This window comes from Dipodomys spectabilis, unplaced genomic scaffold (assembly GCF_019054845.1).
Source record: "Dipodomys spectabilis isolate Male_0828 unplaced genomic scaffold, ASM1905484v1 ptg000163l, whole genome shotgun sequence".
NCBI classification, from domain to species: Eukaryota; Metazoa; Chordata; class Mammalia; order Rodentia; family Heteromyidae; genus Dipodomys; species Dipodomys spectabilis.
The window spans coordinates 17,621,014-17,641,861 of record NW_024870840.1 but is presented as its reverse complement, the minus strand read 5'-3'; the positions used below and the strand labels follow the sequence as shown (position 1 = coordinate 17,641,861).

Sequence of the window (20,848 nt, the reverse complement as noted above, 5' to 3'; positions counted from 1 at the left end):
TCATGAACTATAACACAAATAACAGCAGAGGTCATTTTGATCTTTCTATATTTATTTATGAGGTACGACCTTGAACCATATACATATCACTTTGGTTCAGAAATTGTAGGTATAACTTGTTTCAAATGTGCTTCTTATTGCCTTTAGAGAGAAATATATTAAGTTGCCTGATGACTGGAACTCCTGACATACTGTGGCATTATAGAAAATACAGTTGTGCTGTAGTCATTTAATCTATAGGTGATGGAGGCTTGGGAACCATAACACACTACCTCTGAGAGAGAGCAGAACTTGGGTTTTATCCAGCAGCAGAGGGAGAGAGGGGCCTGGCTGTCTATTCCTTAGCAACAAAGGTGATCACCCAGATGCCTCCATATTGCTACTGCAGACTTCTGGTGTCTGTCCTTGGAAATGGAGTAATATCAGGAGTCTTCCAATACAGTGAATATCAAGGAGGTGTGACTATTTCTTCCACTAGGCTAAGAATGTAAATGGCTCTACTGAGTGCTTTAGACATTGCTTTGCTTCAGTTTCTTTTTATCCTCTTAAGGTGAACATGATAGCACTGTAATCTAGTGTAGATGGCTATTTTATTACTAAATTAGGTAACTGAACTTTGGCTAATAATAACAGTCACAGAAACATAATTCTAACCATGTCCTGTATCTTTGCTTAAGAACATTGTGTTCCATGCCTATAAAGTTTCCTACTTCACCTAAACCACAGTCTAGGTTAAAAAAAAAATTAAAAAAAGACCATAGTCTTTAAAAAAATTATTTTCTAAATAGTTCTATATGGTGGATAGAAACTTTGATTCCCTGTTAATGGAGGCTCATGGGCATTAAATTAACTTGTCTAAGATCAGCACAGCTGGTGATCCCCTCTGTTTATCGTATTGTTTGCAGCAAGGGAAGTGGTTTAACTTTGTTGCACCTATATGGGACTTAAAGCCATCAGTGAATCACACTGCAGCTTCAGAAGTTGAAGTCTACTGAAACCTGAAACATAGAAGTCTGTGAAAGGATCTTGGCAAGTGCCCCAAACCTGCTCACTCATGACTTTTCTTTACGGTGAAGGCAGATCTGTTTCTGTGAATCTTTCCATGCCTTGAATAGACTACTCCAGTTTTGAAGGTGATAAGCAGCAGTAACTTCTGTGTGAAAAGAAGTTTCAGGGAGGGCTGGGAAGGTGGTTCAGTGGCAGAGTGCTCGCCTCATGTATGCTTGCATACGTGAGGTCCTGGGTTCGATTCCTCAGCATCACATAAGCAGAAAAAGCCAAAAGTGGTGCTGTGCCCAAGTGGCAGAGTGCTTGCCTTGAGCTGAAGAGCTGAGCTGAGGGACAGGGTCCAGGCCCAGAGTTTAGGCCCCATGACCAACAAAAACAAAAACAAAACAAAAAAAAATTCAGGGAGTTGGAAATAGCATGGGATAAGATCTGATTATTTGAAATCTGTTCCTAATGTTGCTAGAGACCTTTAACAAGTGCCTGTGTTCTGGGTCTCTTTCACATCCTGTAGAATGGGTATAACAGTCCCTTCTCTGACTGCCTCAATCCATGGGAGAGATCAACCCTAGGAGCATAGTGCCAGAGGCCCCAAGTTTAGTCTTATGTTCTCCATGTATCAAGGAACATTTAATAAGAAGTATTTGGGTAACAAGAGCCAGTATCCCTAGATAATAGAGAACAGTGACTTAATCAAGGTAATAAGATGAACTTTGTCTGCACCCTTATTTCATACATAGCTTCGACGGCAAAATACATGCTGTTCAGTAGTTCATTTGAGCTTCCTGACAGAAACGTACAGGAAGTTCTCCTTGGGAGGATTCTTAACTTATTCCCCCCCCCCCTTTTTTTTTTTTGGTCAGTCGTGGGGCTTGAACTCTGGGCTTGGGCACTGTTCCTGCACTCTTCAGCTCAAGGTCAGCGCTCTACCACTTGAGCCACAGTGCCACTTCCAGTTTTCTAGTGGTTTATTGGAGATAAGAGTCTCACGGAATTTCCTGCCTGGGCTGACTTTGAACCACGATCCTCAGATCTCAGCCTCCTGAGTAGCTAGGGTTACAGGTGAGAGCCACCAGTGCCCAGCATTATTTGCCCTTAAGAATACGTCTAGCATCCAAGTATCCCACCAGTCCATTCAGCTCCCACTATAAGTGGAGCAGACCAGCCAACAGCTTTTGTTCTAGAACCATTTAACACCAGTCAAGTTATGTGCTCTGCAAAAGTCATTTTCATTTATTGTCAGGCCTGTGATGATCTATCCTTCCCATGTAATTAAATAGAATTTCATTATTACTTAAATATCAATGCAGGAAGAAGCATTCTTTAAAAAAAATCTAAGTTGTACATTTTGGAACAATAGCCAAAAGGTAGATTGATTGTCTTACAAAGTAGCTGTCAAGGGAAATGTAAGCTTGACAAGTAGAAAAATGGGGGAAAAGATAAAAATATGAAAGGAATTCTGCTCCTGGGTTAAAAAAAACACCTTTTACATTTACCCTACACTTTCAAGAAATGCAATCTGAATTCATTTAGCAATTTTGTTATGGCTTATGCAAGACAGGCAGCATGAAATTTCAGGTTATCAGTATGTCCTAATAGAAAGGGCCTTTGTCTTTCATCCAAAGATTGTCAAATAAATGTGTGTTGATATAATATAAGCTAAAATAAAATGTCCATAGCTCACACATGTCCTGGTGGTACTGGGTAAGATAGCTCTGGCTAAGTCCTTACCTCCATTTCACAAATGAACACAGTGAGGTAAAAGAAGCATCATGAACATGACCAGAGTTGATTCAGAGTTAATAATTTCTATTATTATTTTATCAGCCTGTCTTCCTTGTCTTTAGAATGTCATGAGCATCATTTTATACACCTTCTTTTGACTCCCACGTCTTTCTTACTACCATCAGGCTGTAGTGCTGACAACTGACATTGGTGTTTTGAGGCCCTGATTTTTCAAGCCATGCCAGACAGACTCTTCATTATGTTTCTGGAAACACTGGCATTCTCTGGTGAGGCATCCTTTCCTAAGGGAGATGTTCCTCCTCAAAAGCCAAGACAAGTGTCAGAATAGCAGTAAGCCATCAGAAATGGGGTGTGATGCTTTGGCATTTCCTTCCCTCTTCTTCTTGGGGGCTAAAGTATTATCATTGACAGGTGCAAAGATGAAAAGCTTCAGGATGATATGAGAGCCTTCTTTCTAGAGGAACTTGTAACTGCTCTACAAGGTGGTGAAATAGCCCAGATGTGAGTGTAGGCAGGATGCTTGTTCTTGTGTGCATATTCTTGTGTGCCTGGCTGGGTAATCATAACCCTTGTAGATGCTTATTGTGGTAAAAACACATCCTTCTCAGATCTGGGGAAGAGAAGACTCTTCTGTGAGCTCCTGATCTTGACAAATGGCATATTTTGGGATGTGGGGTTTATTTTGGTTGAATATCTGGCTTGATTAGCATGGAGAAGCACATGCAAAGCAGGCTGGAGCCCCATCCCTACCCAAATCTCCCTGGTGCTTTACAATCAGGAAGTGCATTCTCCCTCCCAATGTGGCTTCTGTGGGAAGTGTGCTTTACATATGCAAATGCAAGCCCTAAGTTTCACTTAATAATTATCAGCTGGAGATTCTATTGATGAACAGCTGAAGCTACTCATCAGGAGAGAATCTGTGAGTTAACCATTTGTGGGTCCCTGGGGAGAAACTGCCTCAGGCCAGCCTCTGAATACTGTGGTGATTACAAACAAAGATCTCTTGATTCGTGCCACTCACTTCTTCTACTGCCTGGCCTGGGACTGGCAGCTGAGACTCCCTGACCCTGTCATTATCCAGGGTGCATCCTTCCCCATCCCCACTTCCTTCCATCTTTTTGGCTGTAGAGGTAAAACAGATTGCCATTTCCAGGAGCAGCATTGCTTTCAGCTCCAGAAGAAATGGCCTCCTCCATTCCCTGCAGCAGATCTACTCAGGGCATCAAGGCATAGCTACCAAGCAAGGTGCTCTGGATTGCTAGATCAGGAAGTCAGGCACTTGCATCCTCCAGACTTTGCCTTTTCCTTCTTCTGCATCTACACTAGATCCCTAGGTTGTCTCCTGGGCACTGAGGCCTCCTTGTTAGCTTTGCTTGTCCTTGCTGGGCCTGGGTAAAGTTTTTTGGGTCCAGGAATGGCTTCATTTCCATGCATTTATTGCTTACCACTTTAGAGGAAGTTTCTCCATTCTTGTTGGAATTAGCTTATATCTAATTTATTTTGTTAGTGGAATGAGTGTTGCCCCCTACCTGGTTACATCTCAACCATTTCTTTTTCTGGAAAGAGATATTTAGAGATAGCAGATAGGATGAAAATAGAGGTCTCTTTGGAGCTCATTATGTCTTTTCATTTTCTTTCTTTTTTTCCCCACTTCATCTAAATTTGTTAAACTTTTCTGCAGCAAGTCGTAGCAAGTTACTTAAATTCAATGAGCCTCTTTTTGCCTGTTAAATATGGGGACATGAAATCCTACCTCGTACAGTTGAAAGGATTAAGTAAGAGAATGGGTAAGTCTATCCCAAAGTCAGAAAGGGAGTTGTCATTGTGATCCTCCTTTGAACACTGATTACTGTTTCTGTTCACCTGCATTCCTGACTTGAGTAGTCACACCTGTATTTTGAGAACCTGCTCGGACCTGGAGATAGTATGGTGGATGACACTGATCTACAGAAGACCTGCTACCTTGTTACTTGTATGTCAGAGGTGGAGATGAGTAAACAGGAATAAAATGGAGAAGTTAATACTTGGGAAGTGTTACAATATGGGCAGAGTCGATGGATATAGGTGGGAATGGAATGAGAAAGACACAGGTTCCAGCCTGGATGGGAATTGGATCCAGAGGCAGGCTTACAAAGATGCTTCTTTGAAGAGTGGGATTCAAGCCAAGGGCTAAAAGGAGCCTGAGAACCAGCCAACAGCAAGAGCACAAGCCACTGGGTAGAAGAGCAACCTGGCTGATCAGAAAACCAGTGTAGCAGGAACAGAGAGAGAACAAAGGAAATCTGAATGATACTGATGGTTAGCTGAGGCCAGGTAGCACCTTGTCAGCCTCTATGAAATATTTGGATTTTCCTTTAAGTTTAATGGGAAACCCCAGGAGGGGAAGATGGAGTCAGTGATCCAGACACCATTGTTAAACATCCTGTGGCCTTGGGAGGGGAGACAGGAGACTGAAGCACTTCCTGGGTACCTAGGTGTTGCTTGCATCAATGTGAGGAGTGAGTTGGCAGAACTGTGGCCTAGAACTCCACGTGCTCTACTTGTTCCGACTCAAGTCTGGCCACTCTCCCTAAAAAGGCTAAAGAGATGACCAGTGGTCAATGCAGCAAAGGATATTCTTAATGAGGCATGGGCATGCTGCTGGAAGAAACATAGTAAGAACTTCAGCCCATTATGGGGGCACAGACAGGAGCTTTAGGTTTCATTACAAGCAAGAATTGGGACAGGTTGAAAGAGGTATGCATAATTAAATAGGCTCAAGCCAGTTGTGGCTAGGTAGATCGGTATCCTTATCCTGGTTGTGCAAGAGGTTCTGGAGAAGTCATAGTTGTAATCACTTGAGGGGAGCAATCTGATATCCATGAGATGATGACTTCTTTTCCAATATTACAGGCAGTTGTCTTCATTTTGGTGGTAGTGATGGTCTGTCTCTTTCTCAGGGGTAGTTCCAGTTCTCATCTTATCCTAATGATGTTATTCATCAATCCTATGTTTTCTGGATCCCAAGATGGCTTCAGAGAGAACGAATCAGAACAGAGACAGAAAAAACAGAAGCAAGCTTTCTCCTGTTTTTAATTACCCTTTAGATACTTGCAGGCCCAAGTAAGGAGTCACTGCTTCTTAACAATAGTGATTTCTAAGTATCTGATATAGAACTTGGATAGTAGGAGTGGAAAGGGTTTGCATTCAGGCAAACTTGGAGGAGATAACCAATATTAAAATATATCCTTTATTCACTGTCTATAGAACTGAGGGGAAAAAAAATTGTGTTTGCTCTAGATTTTCAATCTGTGTAATATGAACAGAAGAGATAGTTTGCTGAAGATAGAACCTGCCAAATAGGGGCTGCAGCAGGCAACCAGTTAGTATGTGTTGGGGAACAGATCAGTGCGAAGAAGGCAGCAGGAATAGCAATTCCGCATGTAGTAAGAGCCATTACCTTCATCTATAATATCAAAGCAGTAGAATCCAGGATTGTGAGAAGAATAGAGAGGCCAGCTTACTCAGACAAGTTGGAAATTCTTGAGCCTGGTGTTGGAGGTCATAGGGTAGGGTACCAAATCACCTGCGAAGGGAATAACACAAGTACTTCCAGTTGCCAGAAAATTAGCATATAGTTTGTGAATATGAGATTCCCAAAAACGTTTGTGTGAATCTTTGGATTTTCCAAGGATTCTGCAGAGCCTGAAGATGGGGTCATAACTTTTCTGATTTAGACAGCAATTCCAGAACGTCTAGAACACCTTGACCTTGGATATCCTCTGTTTAATCCAGGTCTTCTTTCCTATCCTCACACTGTCTCTTCTTCATTCAGTCTTGTTCATATGGGCCCCTGCCCAGCAGGCTGCTCTTTTCCTTGGATCTAGGAATGGGGATCCTGCTGCACAGGATCTACCATGAAAAGCTTCCCCATTAGTCCCTTGTGTCTGTGATAGCTTCCTTCCTAAAAGTCCATAATTCCTATCAACTTTTACAGGAAACCCCTGGCTTTGCCTTATAATGAAGTTGAGTCAAGTGTCCTTGGTTTTATTATTGCTTTTCTAAGACGTTTGAAAGCATCTTATAAAAAATCCCAGAAGTAAGACTTAGAAGAAAATAGCAGGCTGCCAAATGCGGAGATGGCAAGTTTTGAGCTTAATAGATATTAGCACAGTGTTTTGCCCAAACATCTATCTTGCTCCAGGTACATGTTATCTTTCCCAAGTGCCAATCCTGATAAACATTATTTTTGTCAAGCTGAACTCCAGATAAAATCTCTCATCCCTTCCCACCCCCCAGTCTATCCTGATACAATCTCATTCTTCATTTCTTATTTCTTCCTAAGGGATAGTTTGAATTTGTCAAAAGTAAAGTGGTGATACAGTCTCTTTTTTAACCTTTTCTCCTTGTTTATATATATATATATATATATATATATATATATATATATTTATATTTATATATATATATATATATATACACACACATATGTATGTATCTATGTGTAGTCTCCAAAGTTAGAATGTAGCATTCCTGCAAGTCAAACTGATAAAGAGAGATGGAGACTGTAAAGAAGGAGAAATAAAAAAAATCTGAAAAAGGACAACCAGAAACAAAGGGATGTCCAGGCAGGCTTTTGCTTGTTTTCTCTTGCTTTTTAATTTACAATTGAACTGAGCACGATAACATTGGTTTAAGAGCCATGCCAGTTCATAACTGAGAGGTGCTGTGGAGGAATCTACCACATGCCCAATGATGCTTGCCCCCATATCTTTTTGAAATGTGTTAGAACATTATGTATGCCATTGAGTGGCTCTGCAGCCATTGCTGAAGTTAATAAATACAAATACAGAACACTGCTTGCCTTTGACAGCTGGCTCTTTCTAGTGATCTCCTGTCCGCCCTCTCCTTTAATGTTTTTCTTTGGTCTAGCTCTGTAGTAAACACATGCTGGTCAGAGTTTGACCTTCTTGGTATGAAGTATAACAGTATGATGTAAAACATGTACTGATGGTCCAGCAAACATGCATAGGATTTTGTGATTATGTCACAAAATCCATTGGCTGGAGATGACAAGGTTTGTCAGGAAGCCTAGAGAAGATAATATATTCTCTGTAGTGCCATTTCCTGAATGGACCACTGATAAGACATGAGTTTCTTTCCATGCTAATGCTTGTTTTCATGTGCTGTAGGGAAAGGGAACTTCTTTTCATCAGATTTGGCATGGGTGTAATCTCAGAAGAAGCAATCTGGGTCCAGGGCTCTGCTGGTTTGTCTGTTGCTTGCTATTCAGATTTGCTTCTCCTCTGTGTTTCAAACTGGACATTACTGTCCATAATTTCATTTCTTTAAAAACCTAAAATAACTGATTTTTATTTGAGTGAAACCACCAAGAATAAAAATTGAAGTTCATGGCATTATGGCAAGCATACATTTTGAGTAAATAATAATTTTCTGTGCCAACCTTGGTAGCACACACCTATAATTTCAATTACTCAGGAAAATCTTCAAGGATAGCCCAGGAAAACTTAGTGAGACATATTTCAAAAAAAAAACCCATACAGACAAAAGGGCTGGGGACATACCATGCTCAAGGTCTTGGGATCAGTTTCTACTATCACATCAAAATGGACAAAAAAAAATAGTTTTCCAGTCTTTACTATGAAGAATGTAAAATGAAATTTAAATCCTTGTTCAAGAATCACCCTATGTGGCCATCTTGATTTGTATAACATTTTAGCTACAAAAAAAGCAACTCATTAAACATTTTTACTGTAAAATATGAGGCTCCTCCACACATATGATTTGCCATTCTTGGAATAGAGCATTGAGATTTTATAAGGGCTATGAATATTTCATAGAAAAATAACACATTTATTGCAAGAATTTTTTTAACTGAGATCAGTGGAAAACCATGAACTTTTTCATCTTGAGTACTGCAAAGCAGCTTAAGAAACTCAGAAATATTTCTGCATCCCTTTCCATCATCAAAACCCACATGGGCCAGGTACTTATGGCTCATGTGTATAATTCTAGTAACTAAGGGTTCTAAGATCTGAGGATTGCAACTCAAAGCCAACTTAGGCAGGAAAGTTGGTTAACCACCAAAAAGTCAGAAGTAGAGGTATGACCCAAGTGGTAGAATATCAGGCTTGAGTGAAAATGGTAAGCAAGCATTGCAAAGCCCCTAAGTTCAAGCCCATATGCTAGCACCAAAAGAGAGAGAGAGACAGAGAGAGACAGAGAGACCAACATTGATAATTGAAGTGAAATATTTACTAGTCAGACCTTCTCTTGCATAGGACAAGATCATCACATATGTTTAATTTTTGCATCTGATGATCCAATAACAAAGGTGTTATGTCCTACTCTTGCATGCATATACACATACATACATACACACATACATATATACATACGTATATACTTATGGGAGAGGGAGTCAAGAAACTGGCTAGAGACAGGCTGCTTCTTCAAGCTCAGCCATTAGTAAGTGGTACCAAAATTTTTGGAGACGTTGGGGCTATATATAGAGAGATTGATGTTATAGGGCCTAGTGGAAGCAGAGAATGACCAAGATTGACTAGAATGTGAATTTATTGTGCTCTTCCACTGGTCTATTTTCAGGATTTGGGATACAGTGTAGTCTGAGTTTCCAGGATACCCCTTTACTTTTCAGTCTTTATAGCTGTCTTCTAAACTACCTGGTGGTCTAGGGCAATCCTTGCCTAATTTAGCATGTGGCTAAATTAGATAGGAAATAGAGCACAGCACACACCACCATTTTTTTTTTTACATGGTTGGGGTGATTTTGGTGCTACTCATGATTGTTTTTTGTCCATACATACATTCTTTGGACATCATGAAGAAAGAAAGGGGGCAAACTTAGAAGCAGGAAGAGTCAATGGCCCTGTTGTAGATAGAGTCATCTAAAGATTAATTGCCTTGAATTTTATTACTTAGGACATATTCGAAGTTTTGAAATCATTGAATCAGAAGTTTCAAGAGTGAGAGGTGCTATCATTGCTCATTAAAGAGCTACATATTAGCTATGGATGCAGCAAACTGGGGTTAAAAATATTTTCATTTTATTCCGTCTACTTAATGAAGTCCTTCAAGACAAAGTTCTTGAAAATAATTCCTTAAAGGAAAGCAGCCAGAGCTCATTTTGCGGATCACAGAGAAATGAATCCAGACATCTTCCCCCCAGCATTGTGGATGCAATTCTTTTTAGAAGCTTGTGAGGAACTCTTTTTTTGACTGTTTTTCCATCTTTGCCAGAAGATCCCCAAGGCCTTTGCTGGAACTCAAGTTTGCTACCCTTGCCAAAGATAACTTCCAGAAAATTGCTCCAGGGAATCTTTGGGTAAAACATTCCCTGTTTACCTCGTAACAAGTGAGCATTCTCTGCCTGGCATCACTGCCGTTTTCCTTCCCACTGCCAATCCAATGGCTTGCATCTGGAAGTTCAGAAACTGGCTCCACCTGGGGGACCCTGTGTCTCCTTCTGATTTATACACAGTGTAGAAATCAAATCCAGGGGCAAGTCCACATCATTAACTTTGCTATGGCCATTCAGTGAACAGAACAGCAATAACAAAAATAACAAATAGTAAATAAGGAATTTCCAAGACCAGATTGAGCTTTCTACATTTTTCAAAAATGACTTTGGCTTTTTAAATATGTTTTAGAATTTCAAGTGCTAATCAAGGACTAGGAAATGTTTATGTAAATTAAAGTAACATTAAAAAATAAAGTAAATTAAAAAACACATCATGGGCATAGCCCTTCATGGAGGATGAAAATTCAATGAACTGTAGGCACCTATGGCTGGTCAAGAGGTGAGAACTAGAACCAAGATGGCCAGTCAGTGAGTAATAGAGTCTTGCTGTGGAAAGAGAATAACATTAAGGGAAGAATGAAAATTCAAAGGATAAAATAGGACCTAAGCTTGGAAGAACTAGATTGTAAGGAAATTGAGAACCTGTTGGGTTGGCAGCTTTTATTTTTGATCACTATACTCCACCTCCAGACATACTGGGTCTATTCATGTGGATGGGGCATTTGCTACCTTGATAGTTCTTAAAAAGTTTCCCAAATGAGTGTAATGATAGGCAGAATTGAGTACCACTGGCCCATGGGATCAGCAGATGAAGCAAGAACAACCACTTTCACAAACCAGACTGGATTGTTTTTTGTTTGTTTTTTTTTGTTTTGTTTTGTGGATAAGGGGTTGTGGGAATGAACAAACATTCTAGTATGGTACCAGAAGAACTACTGAATCAGAGATAAGAATTCTGAGTTGAAGACTTGGCCCCTGCTAGAGTGATACTGAACAAGTTAAATCGTGTGTCTATGTCCTCTTTTTCTCTTTTCTTTGGTCAATAGAAGTAGTTAAATCACCTCATTACAGCATTGGATAAAATGAAGATTAGATGGCACACACAGCATATGAGTATTGACCATCTATCAGTAGGAACTCACCAAGTGTTTGTTTGGAACATGATGGATGACCTTGAAGAAGATCAAGTCGCTTTTGTCTATTTCCAGACTGCCAAAGTCTTGGAAATAGAAGTAAAAGTATCACCCCAAGGTGGGCAGGCTTAGAGGCAGATTACAGGCTGAGAGGACTAACCAAAGACCCGTGATTGACAAACTGGCCACAAATGATACTCACCACTGGTAGATAGGCTCACCACTGGTTTTGTAAACTGACTTTGTTAGAACACAGCCATAACAATTGGTTATGTAATTCTGTGGCAGTTTTTAGACTAGGGTAAAAGAGTTGGGAACTTAAACTGCGGCTCACAACCTGCAAAGTGAAACATATTCTCTGCATGTCTACAAAAAGAATTTTTTTTGACAACCACTGTGTTAGTCTTGCCTTGGAAATGGAATGTTTGACATGAAATGAGAAGAGCAAGCGCTTCGATTATCAGGAAGGAAACATTGGCGGGCCTTGGTGACAGATTGTATGGGAGGAGACTTTGACATATGAAGATTAGGAATGGAGACTCTGTAACATCCATTGAAAAATGCAGCAGGACAGCATTCCTGAATTCTGACCCTGAGTAAAATAGGCTGGGTTCCTAAAGAGATGTGACACTTATAGAAATGAAATCCAAGAAATAGAAAAAAGAGGTTTCATGTTATTATTATGATTTTTTTTTTTGACAGTAGTAGGGGCTGAACTCTGGGCCTGAACAAATGAAGCACAGATACTCACTAAAGACCACACTGAAAGTGAACTTTACTACTTGTGGGAGAGGGTATTTGGGAGGGGGAAAAAAAACAGAGAAAACCAAGAGGTGACACTGTTCAAATAGAAATGTTCTTATTACCTGACTGTAACCCCTCTGTACATCACCTTGACAACAATAAAAAATAAAAGTAAAAAATTAACAATAACTTTAAAAAAGAGATATGGCACTGTCACTACTACCAGGGCCTGATCTACCTGCATAAAAGATTCATTCTAGCCTGGGCCCTGTCTGTGAATGTACTATGCAATCTTATCCATTTGCAAGTGGCTGCTCACACATAGATAATGCTAAAAGTTGGAGGGGGAGCGGGGGAGGAAGAACATGCAAAAATTGAGATCATTACTTAGGACATTTGGGATGGCAAGTCCCTAATCCCTGTCATTGCACTGCACAGAGGTTGATTTTCAATTTTCCCTCTTTGTTTTGAATCGTCGATGTTTTGATTCTTAATTCAGAGCATTCATCTTGAGTGGGTGCTGAGATTCAAATTCAATGATAAATTCATGTTTGTTGAGAAGTTATGAAGGGAGGAGAAAGATGTTGGGAATTAAGGTTTTGAATAATGTTTGACATTTTCAACTCAAAGTGGGATGAACTGTAGATCAACACACATAGACATTTTATGATAGGGAGATGCACGCTATACACATAAATGAATATGCCACACATCTAACAGCAAGGATTACCAGAACAAAGAAAAAGGAATCCTATCTCTCTATTGCATGTTCTTGTCTTGCCTCCAGGCTTAGTGGAGTAAAGGATGAGGGAAGAGAAAAAGAAGAAATTTGAGGATTACTCTGTTGAGTGCTGAATCGGAGTGTTTAGGCATGAGTATGAACCATTCCCTACAGCCTCATCTGTTGTGATGCTTTGTCTCCTGTTGGTGGTGCTAATTTCACTAGCTTGCAGGAACCTTAGGAGAGGTAGCTTAGCTGGAGGAAGTCAGTCACTGGGCCTTGTGCCCTTGAAGAGTATACCTGGCACTAGGTCCCTTTCTCTTGCTCTGCATGGTGGTGAAAAGCTCTTCCACCTCATTCTGCCATGACTTCCTGCCCAAGTGCATTGGACCAAGCAACCATGGACAGCACCTCTGAAATGGTGACCCACAGTTTATCCTTCCTATGTCAGGTTATTTCTTTCAGATACTTGGTCACAGAGATAAGTACCAGGAAATGGGTACTTGCAAGGGGGAGAGGGATATGGGGAGAGGGTTAGAAGAATAAATGGGGACAGGAATAGAAAAATGTAGGCAAGAATGCATGGGAAAAATAAAGGAGTAGGTGGAAGATGTTAAGGGATGACACAGATCAAGATGTATGCTATACATGAATTGCTTGGTTAAATGGCAAAAAAAAAATTAAATACATAACCTAAAAATTAAGAGAAATGAGGAAAGAGTTGGAGTGGCAAGGGTGGGTGAAAATGTTAAAAGGGGTGACATTGATCAAGTGGCACTGTATTTGTAACTGCTCTGAATGGCAACTCCTTTGTTTAACTACTTAAAGAAAATAAAAATATTATAGAGAAGGAAAGGAAATGGAAAGGAAAGGAAAGGAGGGGAAGGAAAGGAAAGGAATGGAAAGGAATGGAAATGGTGGGGAGAGAAGGTGAGGGGATGGGAGGGAAAGGAACACACTAGGTACTGGAAAAGCTAAATACTTTCCCTAAGACATGGAGTGCTTGTTTCTGTAGTGCTGCAACACAGCTACGGCTCAGTTTAACATGTAGACTCTTTGGATTACTTGTTTGTAATGGGGAAAGTAGAGATGGTTTAAATATGCCTACCTAGCATGTCACAGGCAGGCATCATCTGCAGTGGAGCCTTCTACCCTCTAATGGAAGCTGGGTACTCAGCTTTCCCCGCCTGCTCCCAGCTTCCACGTTTCTTGAGTAAACACATTGCTATCAGGTGTGTAACCTTTTTTCAGTCTCTTGATAGAACTGTTCTAAATGGGGAGAAAGGCTTCAAAAGCTTGGATAGGAGCTTGTAATTGGCCAGCCCTGTGACAATACTATCCTGAACAACTTGATTTCACATCTCTTTATAGATTCAGCCTGTGCCTTTGATTTGCCATCCTGGGCAGTAGAATTTAGTGTGTCCTCTTGGTTGCATTGATAGGAGAGGCTCAGGTGCTTGAGCATTTAACCCTGAGGTGATTAAAAAGGGTGCGAAAAAAAAAAAAAGGATCCACATTCATTATGGCCAAAAGAGACATCAAACAGCCCTGGGCAGAGGCCAAAGCAGCTTGGGCAGCTCAGGTGAACCATGTAGGGTATAAATTATCACAGTCTTTGATCCTCAAGTTTTATGAGTCACAGAGACTCTGGGATAGCTTGGAAGCTCAGTAGGGTCTAGGGAGGAAGGAGAAAGACTCTAGCCATAGATACAGAAGGAGGGATTTTTGCAGACAACTGAGAATGTAATTTTCTAGAGCTGTGAATGTGGGCTCAGTAGCCTTAGAGGCAGCCTCCAGTGTGGCTGGAACCTGGGATTTCTGCAGAGTGGAAACAGAAAATTCTGACGGCTTCAGGTATGCCTTGTATCTCTGGAGCTCCTCAACCATAAGTCTACATTGAGCACTTACTGTATACAAGCTTAGTATCTTAGGTATATGAAGTTTTTATATTGGCAACACTGAGCATGGTAGGGCATATATGTAATCCCAGCACTTAGGAAGATGCTGAGTTTGTGGCCAGCCTGAACTGCTTTAGCTAATGAGACCATGTCTCAAAAGAAATGTTTAGGGAAAAATTGAGACTTGGACATTGGAAATAGCCTGTTTTATAAATTCATTTTAAGTGTGTAGTTCATAGGAGACATAAGATAGAGCTAACTGTAAATTCTGATGCCACCATACTGGTTGTGTGACTTTGAAAGTCATATACAGCTTCTCTGTCTTGGCTACTTTTGTAGGTTTGTGTGATTGCTTGCATACAAGGGGAATAGTTGGATTTTACTTTGAAGCAAACAAAAATAAACAAACACCTACAGATTGGTCCTGGCCCTGTTTTCTTTTGGTTGCTCTTAATGCTTTTATTCTTTGTTAGTCCTTCCAGAAATTATCAGCTACTATGTCACTACAAGATAAGATCCTGGTATTGTCCCACTGAACTGTGGATCTTCAGAGGAAACACTTAGTATACTGGGCAGTTTACTAGATACTGTATGATAAGGGTACATGTCCACAGCCCTGTGTATATACATTGCTGAACTCTTCATACAAATTGCTGCTAGAATATTCTGAACGATATTTTCCCCGCATCTGAAAATAGATTTCCTCTGAGCTAATGCTTTGAAAACAAGGTTTTGGCAGTTTATTTATAAACCTTTTTTTTTATTAGCACCAATTAGTGGGACAAGGGAGTTTCATACTAAAACATCCATAGATGAATATAATACACATTGATCACACTGGCTTTCCTCACTCTCCTTCATCCCGCCTCTTCCTCTACCCCAACCCATCACAAGAAGCTTCACTGATAATTTCACACTTGAACATGAAGGATGTTGACCACATTCAGCATCCTTCATTCTGTCCATTTGTTCATTCTGTCTAGTTCCTGAATGGATGGATAGGAATTTACAAGAGGAACTCAGTGCACTGTCACTGATGTCACTTGCTTCTTTCTACTCCTCTTTTGCTCTGTTCTACTTCCTTAGACTCTTCTTCCCTGTTTCCCCCTTCTCATTCATATTCATACTGTGTTATTGTTCAGAACGTCTACCTAGAAACATGGCACCAAGAAGACACTGCATTTAATTAGGAATAATTATATTACTTCTCCAAGAAGCATATTAGTTTTTATTACCATATTAAGTCACTCTGTTCTCAACTTTGTTCGCACTTCAATCTGGATGCATTTATTTCTAATTCACAGTCCATCTGCTTTCCCTTAAAAAAATGAGATTGCGGAAGGAGTCTGAGGTAGGTAGCTGTGTATGTCTGGGTTTCTTTCCAGGCTCACTCTTCCCTGGTGTCTCCACCTGCAGATGGGAAGCCGGTGTCCCTGTCTCCGCTGGATTCCCAGGCACACAGCCCAAGGTACACAGCCTCCAGCCAGCGGGAGCGAGAGAGCCTGGAGGTGCGCGTGCGAGAAGTGGAGGAGGAGAACCGTGCCCTCCGCAGGCAGCTCAGCCTGGCCCAAGGTCGTGGCCAGGGCCACCGCCGTGGCAACCACTCCAAGACCTACTCCATGGAAGAAGGGACCGGGGACAGCGAGAACCTGCGGGCTGGCATCGTGGCGGGCAACAGCTCTGAATGTGGGCAACAGCCGGTTGTGGAGAAGTGCGAGGTAAGGAGTACCAGGCCAGAGAGGGGTCCATGTGCACCTTTGTTTCCCTCCTTCCTCTCAGAATTGTCCTGGAAGCGCAGACAGGTGCCTTCGGAATGTTGGCATTCTTGGCTTGGGCCTACGTGTGGATCCGGGTTGGTCACCAGCTGTTCTGAATGGACTGGGCCAGCTTCAGTTCTCTCATCTGAAAAGTGGGATGAGAAGATAAGGAGAATTACTGATGAACCTACCACCTGTTTCCTTGCCCATGATTTTGCCATGTTCAAGGTTTCTGTGGCCAAATATCATCCGGGGACCTTTGTTACTTAGAATATGCTGTGAATGGTGCCCCTCTGAAGTTGTGGTCCTATCAGCAGTTCCCCTTAGCCTCATTTTTCCTTTATTGTATGAACAGCCTCTGCAATTCAGAACCAGAGAATGGTTCTTTGATGTCTTATGGCTTACTCTGGTATTTTTCCTGTCAAGGTGTTCTTAGTGAGACTTTGGAAACTTGGGACACTGAGCTATCCTACTGTACTTCTCCTGCCAGCCTTGGAATCCTGTATTTGTACTTACGTAGTATCCTGAAAACACACGGAAACACACAATTTTCTGGTGACAATGAATTAGAACATGTCAATTAAAACCAAGATGTTTGGTTTTTAACCACCTTTAATTTCAGCTGTGAGTACTTGAGCAGGCTACCTAACCTCTATGAATTTCAGGTGACATGTCCACTAAACCTCAGAATGCAATAATTGCTTCACCGGGTATTTGTAAAATTAAGTAGTATGGTCATACAAAGCCATGAATAGTTCTTTTTACATAGCACCTTTGCAGATATCGGTAACTGGTATTATTTTTAGTTAAATACAAACATTACCTGTTGTTTCTTTATTCCACCTTTTAGAATAAACAGTATTAGACTTCAGACTCCCTGAAGAAGTTACACCTTGTAATCCATGGCATCAGTCTATGTGGATGAGTTATTAGTGACATTGTTATTGCAGTGTAATGTGTGGCACAGAATGCAGGATTTATCCAATATGGGAGTTCAACAATAAATAAGGAGACTGTAGACTGGAATATACAAGACAACCTCTGAAGAGTCCAGGATTTCTGTGGATTCCTAAGCCTAGATAATTATTGGTAGAGAGGTGGATAGAGAGAAAGGCAGGTGGAAGAGATCTACAATTACTGTCATGGGGATAGGAAACATAAATTGGTTCTACACCAAACCCTGAGAACTTGGGTGCAGATGTGGTTCTAAAACCCCATTTATTCACTCACTCAATCAGAAGTAGTCCTAAAACCGAATTCATTCACTCCACTCACTAACTCAGTAAACAAGTTTGCCTCCTAAGTTCCTTATTCCATGCTCTTTAGTGGCCATGGAAATTCCATTGGTGAACAAACTCTCTTTCTTCTGGGTTTTCCAAATAAAGCAATGGAGACATCAGTAGATAGTACGTGCTGCATCTTTTCTCCCCAAGGAAATATGGCAAGCATGCTGCCATAATACTGGACACATCCAGTCCTTGGATTACTTAATATCTCTACTGAACACTTTTGGAACTAGGTCCTCAGTGAGGCTGGCAAAGTTCCTCCATCTGGGTTGACTTAGGGGCATCTTAATTTGAGTAATCTCTAGTCTTGTGTTGTTGCAGACTTGTTTGATTTCTCTCAGGTTCTTTGTTTTCATGTCACTGTAGTAGTTTCAGAATAGAGTATTTGGTTTAGAAGGGAGTTCTACTAACATGGTAGAATGGCATAGAATGAGGAAGAAATGTTACCATGTATTTTCATTCTTATGACTCTGCTGTTGGTCAAAAAAATAAAGAGAAAAGATGGGATAAAGGAGGCAGAAGGAGCCTGTAAGCTGTGTATGCTGAGAGAATTATCTTCCTACTGTTGTCTACATAGCTGGTACTTCCTTCCTTGTCAAGCCTAGAGACAAGTAACCATGCTATTTCACAAATGAGCTTTTGTCCTGAATGGTCTGCAAAATAATGGAGGGAGAAGACCACACACTAGCTTTGGAGCTGGTAGCTATAAAATGAAACCTGGCCATATTGTGAGACTCATAGACATGAGGCTTTGAGCATGGGATATCTCCTTTCTGTGTCTCAATTTCCTTGTTTGTAAGTTGTAGATTAAAATCAAAATTTCTGCTTCCTAGTACTTCAGTGCTGGTGACGAATAATAGAATTTGAGAGAAATTCTACAGTAGTTGTATTAGTATTATACTTCATGGTAAAACATTTTTTAAATGCCAAATACCATTAGATGAATTAAGATTTGACTCTTATTTGTCCTTGTATTTAAAGTAAAGCTTGTACCTGACTTCTTTTTAGATACCATTGGCAAAATTATTTGCCACAGTACCTTCAGCTATTATCTATCTTCAACGGAGTCTGGAAAGGACATATTTTATTAGTGAAGCCACTAATGTCTCCACTGACATTGGAGTTGTACTACTCTGTTCACAAATGGACATCTCATATCTGGGTGGCTTCTATACTTGGATGCAAATTAGGACATATCAAAACTATGATCCACTCAGACTTCCTTAATCATAGTCTGGTACTAGGGCCAAAAATATAGTATTAAACAAACCTATCCAGGTGACTGAAATAGAGATGATTTCAAAACCTTTGGTTTAAGGTACAATGTAGGTGACTAATATGATTCTCTTTAATCCTGTATTCCTTGAAATATCAGTTTAGCAATATAGGAATTTAGCCCTTTCACCTACTCTTGTCAGAACTTATTTACTAGTTTTAAAAATTTGTACCTGAGAGTTAGATGTTGCTCATTTGTTCTTTGCTTTGTGCTTCTTGTTCATTTATTTCGTATACCCCTAAAACTTTACTCATACTGCAATGCACCCTTGTCTTGTTGAGAGCTTGCATATGGGCGTTTGAATGCTGTATAACCTTGAAGTGATTTACTATCCATGTGTAATCACATTGAAATGATGACCCATTAGCAGTGTATGTCCTGTCTCCTTCATTTGGTGTAAGAGTTTAGTGGAAAAGTCAAAGAACAAACAAGAAGTGTCAGTCATTGGACTTAAAATAGGCCTCCCTTCTTTCAGATTCTTTTCCATTACAAGGGCTGAAGCTTGTCTTCAGATCTCGTCAGAGTATATGACCACATAATCAAGGACATTGCTGTCATCAGTGCTTGGACTCAAACTTCTCCAATTTCTGACAAGTCTTTCTGAAAACTTCACTACAATGACATCCAGGTTGTCATCAGAGATTTCTGGTGATAGGAACAACAGGTCCCTTTCATTGTCTCCTAATTGTGTGGCCTTCAAATAGCCTGTTTTATTCATAAATACTTCTGTTGCCTGGGCAATGCTGCTTGAGTCAAAACCTAGTTTCTGGGTGCCTTGGTGCTTGAAGTCATGTGATCCCTTTTGATTTGCACTAGAGCTGATGGATGCACGATGTATATAGTTTTCTTGCCCCTCTGGTTCTGCTCTATCCTGGGAGTGAGCTGTGGTACAGCAGAAAAAATTACTATAGCAGGAAGCAGGAATTCCAAAGAGACTTTCCTTTGCCACTTTCTACAACCTTGCACAATTCACTTCATGCTTGGAATCTATGTCTCTATAAAATGAGAACAATAGAAATGATACAATGGTTAACTCTTTCAGTGGATAAAAGTAGATGCAGGAAAGGGGACAGTCTCATGTGCTTGTTACAGATGCTCTTCTTTTATGTTTCTGACTAACAAAAATGCCCTAAGACTTACTGCTTAAAATAGTACATTTCATGAGCTCTCCGTAGTTCCTGAGATTCATAAAGGGCTTATTTGCAATTACATTTAGGAATCCTCTATCTGGTGGGTTATTTTGTATGTAGAACACCAGGGGTTGACCCAGCATCACCTGTCTTCTTGTGGATTCAGGGCCTGCCCATGTAGTTTCTCTGCCTGGGCTAGGTTGAGTTTTTTCATATCATGGCAGCTCTGGGTAGAAAACTGTTTACATAGAAGCCAAAGTTTCTCAGTCTAAAGATCAGACATAAAGTCTGATACACAGTGTCATAGTGCCAAAGTGCCCTTTGTTGTTAGTTGCATAGTGCCATAGTGTCATTTGTTGTTAGTCACTGGAGGCTAGATGGAATATTGTTCACCTGGAATACCAGCTATGCTGAATGGAGGTAAACACGTGAGATCTGATTTGTAAAACAATTTGAAGTAAAAGGAAGGGAATGTGGCTTAAGTCATAGCAAGATCAAAGTCCTGAGTGAAATCCCTAATACTGTCATTACATGCAAGGACCAGTAGTGGTCACAAAACTCCCGTCCACTGATACTGAAGAGTAGACCCCACCTCATCTCCCAATTGGAGAAAATTCAGAACATTTTGGACATAGTTTAAAATCACCACGGTCATTATTATTTTCATGAAACGTTGGTGACTGGTGTACTATCATGTCAGATCATCCCATCCCATATGAGAATTTCTCTGTCTTCCCTTCTGTTCTTTGCTTTGAGCCTCATTTCTCTGTAGCAATGTAATATGAATAACATTTGCCGTCTTTTTATTTGTAGCAGATACCATGGTAAAAT

General features: G+C 40.5%; 1 protein-coding gene across 2 annotated transcripts in view; it reads left to right on the top strand.

The window, feature by feature from the left end:
- Large1 (LARGE xylosyl- and glucuronyltransferase 1) overlaps positions 1-20,848 on the top strand; it is a 445,329-nt gene that overhangs the window by 196,743 nt on the left and 227,738 nt on the right. For both annotated transcript variants that reach the window (XM_042693250.1, XM_042693249.1), the window contains one exon: positions 15,985-16,286. In XM_042693250.1, coding sequence (XP_042549184.1) covers positions 15,985-16,286 — 302 coding nt within the window. The remainder of the gene's footprint in view (positions 1-15,984; positions 16,287-20,848) is intronic.